Source organism: Micropterus salmoides, unplaced genomic scaffold, assembly GCF_014851395.1.
Source record: "Micropterus salmoides isolate LMB-PRFRI ecotype aquatic unplaced genomic scaffold, ASM1485139v1 Ms_hic_scaffold_12, whole genome shotgun sequence".
In the NCBI taxonomy this organism is placed as follows: domain Eukaryota; kingdom Metazoa; phylum Chordata; class Actinopteri; order Centrarchiformes; family Centrarchidae; genus Micropterus; species Micropterus salmoides.
This window is the reverse complement of record NW_024040263.1, coordinates 11,653,907-11,667,736: the sequence shown is the minus strand read 5'-3', so window position 1 is coordinate 11,667,736 and position 13,830 is coordinate 11,653,907. Positions and strand designations below refer to the sequence as shown.

General features: G+C 39.7%; 1 protein-coding gene across 1 annotated transcript in view; it reads left to right on the top strand.

Moving 5' to 3' along the window:
- ctnna2 (catenin (cadherin-associated protein), alpha 2) overlaps positions 1-13,830 on the top strand; it is a 329,015-nt gene that overhangs the window by 303,467 nt on the left and 11,718 nt on the right. The window contains exons 14-15 of the mRNA XM_038713371.1: positions 5,611-5,724; positions 13,002-13,183. Coding sequence (XP_038569299.1) covers positions 5,611-5,724; positions 13,002-13,183 — 296 coding nt within the window. The remainder of the gene's footprint in view (positions 1-5,610; positions 5,725-13,001; positions 13,184-13,830) is intronic.

Here is a 13,830-nt window from a genome sequence, read left to right as displayed (position 1 = left end):
TGTTTTATAAAGCTGGCGGAACATTTTACAGTCATGATAAAAATGCTGCATAACAACATGATTCCAGCAGCTCTACTGCCTGATGTTACAGTATCTGCATTTTTCACCCCAACTGGCCCTTCTCTCTTCACCATGTAATTCATTTATTCAACTTTATGCAGGCTGGAAGGTTTCCCAGTGCAGCTCTGGAAAAAAAAATCTAATTATGGAAAATAATTTGATGTTGGTAAATAATGTAAAACAGGCAGCTTTGAACTGCCCGGGACCAGCTGGCTTCATAATCCCATCCAAGTTCAATTACTTTCTGAGGAAACAACTTGGAAGATCCTTGCTTTCGCTGTTGTCTAACTCCATCATATAGATAGCAAATGTTGGTGCCACGTGTAATAGTTTTTTATGCACACATTTTTATGTGTCCGTGTTATTTTTCTCCACTTAAGCCGAGTAATGGTTCCTTTAGAAATTTTACAGCACAGATCTTATGAGTAGTCGATGGATTAAGAAACCAATTCTCCACAGTGTTTAAAAATTGAGGCAGGTCTTGAGAAGAGTGTAAAGTTATAATGAAAGTTCTTGAAAACACAGTTTTGTCCTGGCCTTTATGTACCCACATACACCCACACACACACGCACACACACGCATGCAAACAGAGCAGAGTAGTGCAATGGAGTAGCAAGTAGTGGATAGAATGGAACATGTGTGAAAATTGAACAGTGGTTAGAGACTGGCAACTGTAATTTAACCAGTGTTGACACTCTCTCCCATTCTCAACAAACTGACCTCCAGCCTGTCTCACCCAGAGTGTTCAACTTTTTACTGTAAGTTCAGAGCCAAAGCAGGACTGCATTGAAAAAATGCAACAGACTGCATTGATGGGGCGTGCTGTTTCAGATGATGAAATACAGTACGAAAAAGTTATTTTTAATAATAGATTTTTGATTTTAAAGGCTTATCAGATGCCATAACACTGCACAGTGGTTTCTTTTACTATGAGACAGGACTCTTCTCAGAACTCTTCTCAGAACTCTTCTCAGAACAGCAATTGTTGTATCTTCCGTTGCGATGATCACAAGGTAAACAGCAGAATGACCCTATACACATAACAAAGTAAGCTACCAGTGGCCTGTACTACGAAGGGAGTTTAACCTACATAGATTTAACTTGGGGTTATCAAGCAAACTCAGGGTTGACAAACTGTGACTGCCTACACTGGTGTTAAACGGTACTACGACGGTGAATAAGATGTTGGTTAGTTGAGTCAGTCTTAACTTAATTGGAGTTGGTTCACGTTCAAATGAAAGGGGCTGTACAGGCAGAGATTTTTCACAATGGCACATGCTCCATATTTTCCCCAGAAAAAATGCACTCTGATTGTGTCAGGATAAGACGAGTAAATCTAACACCGTGGCCATCAACAACGCCAGGGAAGCTTGTTGGCAGTGCACCGGCTTATTGTAGGCTAATTCTCCATTTAGTGTTCTATGGACTCATGTAATATCATTAAGATGTAAAGGTACAACTGCATATAAGGTCCACTGTAATAAAAAAAAATAATAGAGCCAGGGGAGAAATGTAATAATCCGAGAAAAAAACTCCAAGATTTCCAAGATTAATCTACAACAACATTATCTTAGACTTAGCAATCGGATTTAGCAATGAGGAAATACTTGTGAGTTTAGCCCACAGTCACTATATTATCATGCACCTTTGAAACTTTGCCACAAATTTGGTGTATTCAGAAGAAAACTGATTTGGATTTTTTGTGACTTTAATTTAAGGGAATTTCCAATTTATGTTCTAATTTACCACTTACCTCCAGATCTCGGTTTAGTACCATATTTTTTGGACAAGTAAAATAGTCAGTCTAAATATGTGAAAACACTTAATAATTAAATTATAGCCTACAGGTGGGCTACATCTAAGAAACTGGGCTGTTATTTAATGAAGATCTTCTCCCTAAAATCACAGAGGCTGCAGGGCTCGCTGAATGAATGTAATGCTGTTGTGTTAAGAATAACTTAATTTCAGCCTCAAGCCCAGTGGAACAAATCAGGATGAAATCTTAAATATTTTATCAAGTGGTATATTAATAGCCTTCTTCTCATCATTAACACTGACGTCACAAAGTTACTCCTGAAGTTACCTGGATAAGCAAGTTACCTCGCTTCGTAGTACAGGCCACTGGTAATGTTTTAGCAAAACATTGAGGGTTTTTTCCTTTTCCTCTCTACCGGCACCTGCACTGTGCCAACCCAGCAGCTCCATTGAAATGAATGAGGGGACCGCGTTATGTTCACACAGTGCTAATGCTAATCTGGCTTTGCTCAACCCAAAGAATAACTCTGCATTAGATTTTGGATGGAGGAGAAACATAGCTGCAATGGCCTCTGTGCTTTGCATGCATCTCAGCCGGGTGTGGTGTGTTGTACTTGTGAATGCACCAAGCTCTGACGTAGCATTAAATGCATTAGATTAGATGTCGCTATAATGGCATGCCACATCACTGTTGCACAGGTTATTGAATGACCACTACACTGCTCAAAAAATAAAGGGAACACTAAAATAACACATCCTAGATCTGAATGAATGAAATAATCTCATTAAATACTTCTTTCTTTACATAGTTGAATATGCTGACAACAAAATCACACAAATTATCAATGGAAATCAAATTTATCAACCCATGGATTTGGAGTCACACTCAAAATCAAAAGTGGAAAACCACACTACAAGCCAATCCAACTTTGATGTGCCATCCTGGATGAGCTGCACTACCTGAGCCACTTGTGTGGGTTGTGGACTCGTGGCTACCACTAGAGTGAAAGCACCGCCAGCATTCAAAAGTGACCAAAACATCAGCCAGGAAGCATAGGAACTGAGAAGTGGTCTGTGGTCACCACCTGCAGAACCTTTATTGGGGGTGTCTTGCTAATTGCCTATAATTTCCACCTGTTGTCTATTCCATTTGCACAACAGCATGTGAAATTGATTGTCAGTCAGTGTTGCTTCCTAAGTGGACAGTTTGATTTCACAGGAGTGTGATTGACTTGGAGTTACATTGTGTTGTTTAAGTGTTCCCTTTATTTTTTTGAGCAGTGTAGTTGGCAAAGCTATCAGGACTAATGGACTGGTTGCCTTTTTAAAGTAGCTATCCTGAAAACCCACTTTCACAAAGCTGGGTAACACCTGGTCCTATTACCCTGGATTTTGTGATCCAGCTATAAATGCATTCACATTAGGAGGGGAAGGGTTGTCAAGTGCACTGTATTTAATTTGAGACAAGATGAGATTATTATTTCCCATGGGGAAATGAGGTCAACAGAGAGAGAAACATTATGATTTAGTCTGATTATATACAGACACATAACTGGCAAAACCAGGCGAAAGGAAACAATAATCAAATAAATAAAGCGATATACTAAATAACTGTCAACATGTTCAATAGTATAGACTGGTGGATTTTGTGTTTTTTTGAATGAATATGAGCAAAACAGCATTATATAATGGGAAACAGTAATGGCGTTCCTGCTGCCGAGGATGAATAAAAGGTTTGCTTAAGCTAAGCTATATATGACTGGAAGATTGTGAAGTTTATTATTAGGAACTAATTTTCAGTGCATGTGGAAGCTTTTACCATTTTTTTTCAAGCTCATCACCGCCCATAATTAGGGCAACATGGGGATAAGTTTTTATTTTATTTTATTATTTATACATCCATTAGTCCATTAGATCATTTTCTATTCACAAAGTCATGTCATGTTCAGCACTGGTGGAATATGAGTGCAACAGGTCACACTCAGTTGACAAATGGGAACACTAAGAAGGAAGTTCAGCACAATTACTAGCTTCTGCTGGTATACTGTAAATGTTATTATTGCCATAGAATGTGGTCTACTAACAACCTGTTTGTCCTGCTTTATAATTCCTGCTTTATAACCAGTGTGATCACTGGTTTTGTGTAAAATATTTATAATATATTTTCGCAGTCTGTAAATAGAAAAACACACTGTGCTCTGTACAGGGATAACTGCCAGCACTGTGAATCCAGGGCTTTTTTAAATGTCATCATGTAGGAATGATTACTTTACACACATGCATGTTTTGATCTGACCCTCTGCTCTGCAGCAGGTACGCCATCCAGCATCTGTTACAATGGTGATGTAGTCCATTTATAAGTAAGCCAGCTTCATGCCATCAACAAGCCAGTGTTGTAGTTAGCTGGCTAACCCACTAATCTTAATTAGTGAGACGGCGCTTTGTAGCCAGCAGAGAGCAATAAAAATGCGTATTAATCATTTAGTCTCTCACTCTAAGCAGATGCAAAGAAATATCATTTAATTATATTCCTTTTTTTTATTTGATGCTTTTGCAATTATTTAGCATGATGGAGTATATTTCGTACACAACACCTGTCATTCTGCTTTTTTCCCCTTTCATATGAAAAAACTGAGAAATCAAAGGACTGCCATTACTTTTTATAAGAATAATTAATTATAATGAAATTAAATAATTAAATATACGATTAGAGACAAACTGTGCAAATACACATGTACAAAGATTAATGCAATCTGACATTGTGTTATATTTAAGTTGCTTCTTCTTAGAAAGATCATTTATGATGTTTTTTTTTTTTATTTTAGTTTTTGCATAGAACTTCCACAAAATATTGTCAAATCCTTGAGTCATAGCTTGAACACATCGATTTAAATATTTTCTTGGTTGATTACTGAAGATTACTGATGGTGTTGTTAGATGATTAGAATTATATTCTGTGGCATTAGCATGAGCCAGATGCCAAATATAGCAAAAATATCTTTGACAGTAATTTTTATACACGTGCAATATGCTACAACAGTGCATCACTGCAGTTTTCTTCTCCTCTGACGGTCACCCTAAAAACTTTAGTAGGCTGAAAATGTAAATTGGTGTTAATTGAATCATTGAGTAATACTATTAATACTGAGTAGATGTTTTCTGATGAGAAGTTTTTGTAGTTTTGTAGTTGTAAAAATGCTTGTTGTTCCATTTCATAAAGTGACCAAAGTGAATAATGCTCAAGAGCAAGTTGTTCACATGTTCATGATTTTGAGCTCAACCACTGACTAAGTGTTGTTATTTCATCTCATTGGTGTGTTGATGAGTTCTATGTTAAAAGTGCAGTGACATTGCCACTGGGTGTTTCTGCCCTGTCAGGTAACTTTTTTACCTTTCCACCAAAGTTAATGCATTAACTCTGTTAATTTGAAAAATGCCTATAATTCCTCAATACTGCAGAATTCTCTCTCTTTCTTTTCATCTACTGTGGAGGGAACTTACAAGTATGTCCATTTAAACCATATTCAGAGAATAACTCTGTGTGAGATTTGACTCTTGACTCTAATTATGTGACATCTCTGTCTGTGTAGTGTATACTGAAATTACAACACAGTGGAACATGTGCTGTCTGTAACTGTGGATTCCCACACAACGGGGCACAGAAACAAAGAAAATTGCCCTTTTCAGCTGTCAGTTTGAAAGTTGTATGTTTTTTTGTTTTGTTTTTTTTCAGTCTCTCTCTCTCTCTCTCTCTCTGTGACTGTTTACCGATTTTATCTTTGTATTTTTCACAGACACCAGAGGAGCTGGAAGACGACTCTGACTTTGAACAGGAGGACTATGATACTCGCAGCAGGACTAGTGTCCAGACTGAAGATGACCAGCTTATTGCTGGACAGAGTGCCCGGGTAAGTGAATCTTCACTTCCACACTGTAGTGAAACTTCTTGAATGTGCCTAATTTATGGAACCTGACTTAAGAAAATACAGAAAAAGACAACATATTTTTGGCTTGGGTAAATTCATCATATAAGTGACTCTAATGTTAATGCTTCAGTAGTATGCTGAGGTACAAATTAAACTGCATCCCTCCCCACTGACACCCACCTCTGTCCCCTGACCATAGACCAGAATCGATTCATCCAACTAGTTCCACTTACATAGCATGAAAGTCCATTTAAATGATCCGAACAAGCAGGATTATTTTAAATAAACACTGTCCGGGGATGGCAGGTGTAAAATTGCAATCACAAACAAAGAAGTAATTACCTAATTCCCTTCAGATGCCAGACAAAACACAAAATACAGTATAGGACTGTGCCAAGGCTTCAGTCACAATCACCAGGGTCTGGACTTTGTTGCACATTAGCAATTTTTCACTTGGGCCCAGCTTAAAGAACATTAAGAGGGTATCAGTGCTTGCTCCCCTCCAGCAACACAGAGGCTCTAGCGGTGTGTTGCATGTTGAATGGATTGTGGATGGCAGGAGTATGACTTGGCCCAGTGCCTCTCCCTGTGGCACAGGCCTGCATTATACTGCCCAAGTCTCTACACAGTCTGCAGACACAGGGGGGTAATGCACAAAAACGGGAGAAATAAATAAAACCAAAACAGCAGCTTATTGTTGCTAAATCAATGTCCTTTTATAGCTTTAGCCCCGATTGTGATGCCTTCATTAAAACAAAAAATAAACAACTGAGGACACTGCTAACAGGCAACCTTCATCCTTAAAGCACGCTCAAAACACTGTACGTTAAAGTGAGACCGTGTAACTGTTGCTGAACACTGAACAGCGGCCACAAATAGCAATAATGGGATGATGGTTAATGCTAAATCTTAAAGTAACAGTAGCAGAAGTAGAGAAGAATCATAAAGTCAGCAAACTAATGATGATATGGTGAGGCCAGCTTCGTAGTAACATCTAGCCAAAGTTTGTTTGGCTAACTAACATTAGCTAACGTTTGCCTCCGTAATCTACTGGTAATAACAGTCCGACTAAGGCTGAAGCTGCCAAACTCTTGAGTGTAGTGAATTAAGCGAGGGTGCGATCTATTGCAAACAAATCTTTGTAAGAGGAAGAATCAGAATTGACATGCTTTTTCTTCATTTCCTCCTAATAATCATTCTCCCAGCATTTTAAAAAGTTCTCGATTAAATGCCCAATCTTTTTAGTTGTAAATCAGTTTTTAATATAATGTACTGTGAGTGCAGCCAACAAGCCCTTCAAATAAAATGACAAAATATGTTGCTTGTCATTGCTTGCCAAAGTGACACATTTTCTTTTTTTTTTTTTACTTACTCCCCAATCCTCAGTGTCTTCCAAAACCGTAACATAATTGTTCATATGACATCTGTCTCATCTGTCACATGTATGGTTAAGGATTTTTTAGGTCAAGGCGCATAAACTACTTGTTTAAGATTAGGGATATGTTGTGTTTTTGATTATAAAAGACTACTTGGTAGAGAAAAGAACAAGAGGAAACATTCATTCCATCCTGTTTCCTATGACATTGTGTGGCTGTGCACCTGGCAGATAGGCGTCATAATCCACATAAGGGGTCATTGTCAGTCATAGGTAATTTTTTTTGGCATTTGAACAAATAAAATATCGTGTTGTTTTTCTTTGGAGGACATTCTCAGGAAACCAGAACGAGAACTAATAGCATGTGATATTCCTGAAATAACAAGTGAGTCAGGGACACTCAAATCATGGGTTTTACAGCCCTAATATTAAACATGATCTAATATATAATTAAATATAAAATGTGGATTTCACATGTTTCTGTGTGTTTATATTGATGTAATCAAAATTCTACATCCTGTTAAACAGCCAAGAAATTCCTAATTGAGAAAGAGCCATTTAGATCTGATTAGATTTTACTCTTTATAAGTCGAAAATGTGAATTTCGCTTTTATTAATTACTCAGTTAAACTCATAAAAAGTTTACTATTGTCAAATCGAAAATCCAACTGTGAATAAAAGAACAGACCCAGGCAAACTCGGGTGCACAAGAGCTGCTCCAGGATGACTGTGGGGGTCCCGGGTGTGAAGAGCTTTGAGATTGTTGTATGTATACTCCCACTAAGGCTCCCGCAGTGTAACATTGCAGGGCCATCTGAGCTTAGACGCATCAGCGCTGCCACACAAAGGAGCTTCACAGCACCAAACTGTTCACTAGTTTCCCTGGCACTCAACTGCGCTGTGAGTGGGCAGCTCTTCTTGGGAACAGTTTGAAGTCACAGCGTGTCCTTTTGTCATAACTTTTTGCTGTAATATAGTGATATAAGGTGGATTAAAGGGTGACGTGGCTGAATGTAATGATTGTTCACGCAACCTTAATTAGCAAGCTACGTGCTCGAGCGTGCATCAAATAAATGATAGATAGCAATGTATCACAGCGTGTTATCAAACGTAATTACTCCTATTTGCACACTATATATCTGGCATACTGACAAAGCCTCTCGCACAGTTAATTGATGTCGCCTGTTTTTCCACTCAGACACTGTTACGCCCTCAGAGGCTAAACATTTACACACGCAGAAGCGCATCCATAAAAGATGTGTTTGCCGTGAACCACTGGTGATCTGCCCAGTCGGCCTCAGCCTGTCGTGTCAGGATAAAGCTTGCAGTCTTCTCGCGGCCATGCCTAGTGCACACTGGCGCTCTGCATTTCTATTCAAACAGACAAGAGGAAGCGTAATCTATTTTCTCCATAGGAGCTGACATGAGCACACTGAGGTTTACAGTCATGATCCCTCCAAGTGTGCAGGTATCACACACACAGGACACAGGCGTAATATCTCACTCTCACTTTCCCGATCTCTCTCTCTCTCTCTCTCTCTCTCTCTCTCTCTTGCTCAGTGTAGAAAGAAATCAAATCAAGTTCAGGGCAGTCCCAGGAGCCTTTGTTCCCAGTGCTTTACCTTGTGCGGTGCTCCACTTGTCACTTCTATTATACTCACGCATAAAGCTAAGTTATTAGAGCAAACATGCATAATGAGATGCAGAAAAACACAGGGGATGTAGGCCTGTCCATAGTATCTCTTTCTATTAGAACGTGCATACGTAAACTCTCGTTCTATAACACACCACAGATAATGCACAGAGAGCTAAATACAAAGCCCCCCTCTGCACACAAACACACGCACACACACACACACACACACGCACACACACACAGACCCAACATCTCGTAACACAGTGATTGGATAACACTGTTGATAGGTCATCCATAAAATTGAACTCTGAGCGTCTGGGCAGTTTATTTCAAATGAAACAAATTAAAGTCATTTCAAGACGCCATGCTCGGTGAAGAAACCCGGAAAGCGCACTAATCCCTGTAGACGAAGCCGAGTCGCAGAGTGTATTGGCACAGCGCTCCCTCGGCCGGATTTGCCACTATGTTAAGCTCCCAAGGCCCGCTCCTTGTTGTTATCAGTAAAGTAGGGGAAGGGATTTGGGGATAAGTGAATTCTAGAGAGCAGGGGAAGAAGAGGCAGAGGGGGGCTTTAGCAAGTGCCTTCCTGCTCCCCTGATGTCCCAATTGGCTTGTGTGTTTACCCCTGTGCCTCAGCTTTCTTTTGTGTTCAGAACCCCCCCTCTCTCTCTCTCTTCTCTGATGCTCTCTTTTTTTATGTCACACCATTTTCAGAGTGAATTTGAATACCAACCAAATCCCTTTCTCACTCTCTCTCCCCAACCTCCCTTGATTCCTAATTTTAGAAAAGAATTTTCAATCCCGATTGTTGAGTTTCAAGAGATTTCTTGCTCCCTTCAGCTGTTTGGGAGAGGAGTTTGTCTTGGTTTAATGCAGCTCTTATGTGCAAGGGCCATGGGACAAGGGAAAACATTTAGATTGCACTTACAGAAAGAGCCATACCTAGAACTACTCTGGTTCTCATTTACAGTCTTTATCTGACTCGTTATGATGGCATTTAGCCAAACCAAAACTGTACTTCTTTTCAATGGCATACCCACCATTGTGACACCAGCAGCATACCAGTCGGTGTATATCAAATAAGTGAATAATTTATGCCTCAACAGTTGGGTGCAGGAATCATATGAGCAGCAAAGATATGTTAATGACCGCCCTCTAGTCATGGGTCAGAGAGACTCGCCTAGTGGCACTCACCTGTGTCGCTACTGATTAGGCAGCAATCGCAGTACAGCTTTGCCCGTATTATATTTTTGGCTACATTAAAAATGAACATGTAATCAGCAATCTGTAACCCAGGGAGCCACTGACTGCCCAGAACCACAAGCTGAGAGCACAAGCACCCTTGAAGTGTCTGGACTAAAATGCCTTTTGTAGTCCTCAAGTTAATATCTTTAAACATCCGTTCTATTATTCAAACTGATTTGGATCCAAAAAACAGGCCTCAGCTTGAAATCAACAGCATGAATAAAACTTTCTTAAAAAGCAAGACACAACTAGTGTCTGGTTATATAAGTGAAACTCAAAAACAAGCAGTGCTAAAAGTTTAGTCAGCCTTCATGTGGAAAGGATTATGATGTCAATGCAGAACATGTATAGCGTTAGCATTGGGCATGTAAGCTTTGACCTTGTCACTCCTCACAAAGAAACGCCAAGCTCAGCAAAGCAGTGACTGGGGAGTATATAATACAAACTCCCCCCCTAGACTTGGAGCCTACAGGTCGATGCTGGGGTGATGGTGGGGCATTTTGAAAGGCTAGATGTATAGCAGCAGTAGCAGCATAGCTTTCGGGTGAGCGGTGTGGCTGCAAAAGAGTGAGCAGAGCATATCTGAATAATATCTGACAAGCTTCACTTAAAGGTTCAGTGTGTAATATTTAGGAGGATCGATTGACAGAAATGCAATATAAGATCCATAAATGTTTTCAGTGCTGTATAAAGACCTTACTAAATGGACCATTATGTTTTTATTACATTAGAATGAGCCATTTCTATCTACACACACTGCGGGTCCTCTGACATGGACGTCGCCATGTTGCACCACCATGTTTCTATAATGCGCGTTTTGTCACTACGTTGTATTCATACGAAGAAGAACAAGAAGAAGAAGTAACGTTATTAGTAGTCGACTGGTATATTAGAAGTAAGAAACAAAGAAATGAAATTTGGACAAATGGAGGACCACACGTATTATTTAGCAGAGCCGACAGAGCGTGTCGGTCACTGTAGCTTCTCCTGCGCACTTGGAAAGGGAGGTGTGAGCGGTGAAAAGAAATAAAGTGAATATGGTACATAAAGAAGTATACAGAACTTTGATTCATGCAAAATCATATATTGCATATACATATCTTGCAAACATGTAACTTGTAATATGGTTATAACGGTTAGTTCACTGTTCATGTAGAGTGAGCTAGATGTCTGCGTGTTGTTTATACGCTCTGATAGTGCTAATCCAACATATCTTTATAGTAGCATCCATGTTGATTCCACATTCCGACTTAAGAGCACATGAACACACACTGAAGTTGGAAGAATGACTTCACAATTCTGGAAATTCGACCATCCGAGGAGCACGTGAATGCACAGTGAGCCGCTGGTTGCAATTTGCAACCCTCACCACTAGATGCCACTTAAACTCTGAACATTTATTTTGTTTGAGATTTTGAGACTATTGGTTCAAATTTGGTTAATTAACCAAGCCAATAATGTTTTACTTAATTTAGGGATCTGTGTGGGTCAAGACAGATGTCAAGAAACCCATGTAAGACTTGAGGATGGGTTGATGTTTGGTCATAAAATAAATAAATAGTGGTGCACGGACCCCAGAGCCACTGCCTGCTGTGTGCAACCCATAATTCATAACGACACGTGCCAGCATACCTGCAAAGTAAATACAAGTTTGCCCTGCTAGAAGTCAGTTGCTGGTTTAAATACAGTAGTTCATTCCTCAGTGTGCAATACATATTAACTTGGTATTTGTTTTAAATGTGAACAGTGTTTTCACCCCACATGCTGTTTAATGGGATTTGCTGCCGCGCTGTTGTTTGTGTGTCTTGGCACCAACAGTAGAGGAAATCTACACTGGGCTTGAGGGGGCTGGTTTTGCTTGTTTGTATATGCCGTTCTGTTTTTTTTGTTTGTTTGTTTGTTTTTTTTTCATGCTAACCGCCATCAAAGCTTTGCACCACTCGGCTCACACAGTGATCAGTAGGCCAAAGCTCATGGACACATCTGTTGGCCTGTGATGAGAAAGTAGTGCCTCCATGCTTATCCATTTCTGTCTGTAATTTTCTCCCTTTCATTGTGCCTCCCCACCCCCACCATCCCGTTCTGTTTCTTTCGATGAATTTCAAGAGGACAAGTCATCTATATTTTTTTGTTTTCATTTTCCTTCCAACACATCTACCAGGGGACATGAGGAAAGTGATGCACTTTGTCACTGCACTCACCCCTCACACATCAGCTTTGAGGGAATAAGGAAGAGGGAAAGGGGGGGCAAGGGTGATTATTTCATTAAGAGAAAAGCAATTCTTGAAGGACAGTCAATAATAGATGAGGTTAAAAAACAATGGTGACTTTTCTTTCTACTGTACTCATTTTCCCTCTCTGGCTCTCAAGTCAATAGAATCGACCTAATGGAAACCAGGTTACTCTTCCTTCCATCTAACCTCCCTGACATAATGTTGAACAAATGCATTATTCATTCTCTCTTCTAAGAAGCAAGGTAATTATACATTTATCTCCCAAATAATACCGGGTACTTACGGCGCCTGTGACCTTGCCACAAGATTTATGCCATTTTGGACCTGCCCCCAAAGGCTGCTGCGGAAAAAATGAAGGCAAAAATGGATTTGCTCTTTATGGGTATAAGATGTCATGGGGTTTGAAAAGGTCCAGTCATTAAATGTAAAGTTTAGAACTTTATTTTGAAGCATTTCAGAAGGGCAGGGATAGTCAGACTCCAAACTTCATGTTCAAGTTTTGTAGGGCAGATTAAAAAGTAGACTGGACAGAAAAAAAAGAACAAATGGTGCTATAGCTCTCCCCTTTATATTCTTTCCTTTATTCTCTTTCTCCTTAACTAATCCCTGTTCTATTTGCCCCATTTCTCATTTCCCTTTCGTTCTCTACTTCCAAACCTTATCTCCTTTCTTCACCAGAAGTCTCCTCCTCTGGCCTTCCTCTAGTTCTGAGCCAACTTCCTCCTCCTCTAATGCTTTTGTTTCTTCCATGCTTCCCTTTTGCCTGCAGGCCATCATGGCACAGCTTCCCCAGGAGGAGAAGGCCAAGATCGCCGAGCAGGTGGAGAGCTTCAGACAGGAGAAGTGCAAGCTAGATGCAGAAGTGGCCAAGTGGGATGACAATGGCAATGACATCATCGTGCTGGCCAAGCAGATGTGTATGATTATGATGGAGATGACAGACTTTACCAGGTAAAAAAATTACACTAAATACAGAGCAACACAATTTAATCTTGCAATGACTGATTGTTTGGCCAACTAAAGGCAGTAGAAACAAGTTGTAAATTCTGATATGTTATCATATCTTAAGGTAATATGGTTAATTTGTCAGCAAACACTTATTTACACTTCTAGCAGATACGTAAACTCCTGAGGGAAATATCTGGCTCTTTAGCTGATAAATGTTACACTATGTTAAGCAGCTAGTCGGTAACTTTATATTACCGCCATTTGGTGCTGCGGCAGGTAGCATACATTTTGCATCAGAAAACAAGATTATGAGAGCAGTGAGAGTGAATCAAAACAGAAATGTTAAGCCATAAAACCAAAACTAAGCTGGAACGTTCTGTAAAGTGGCAAGTGTCAGGTAATAATTCTCTATGGTTTCATCCCTATGAAAAGGTCTTTTCATCCGCTGTTCGTATAAACAATACAGCAGCATCAAGTCAAGTGGGATTGCTGCCTTTGCAATGTCCCAGAGCTGCTAACTGTTTCATTGAAGGGACTCTGACCACCTTTGTTTTAATCCGACTACGTAGCAACACTGTGATTCAAAGATATACTGTACTAGATGATCTGTATGCATTAAAAGTCTTGTCATTTATTTTTAATAAAAGGTA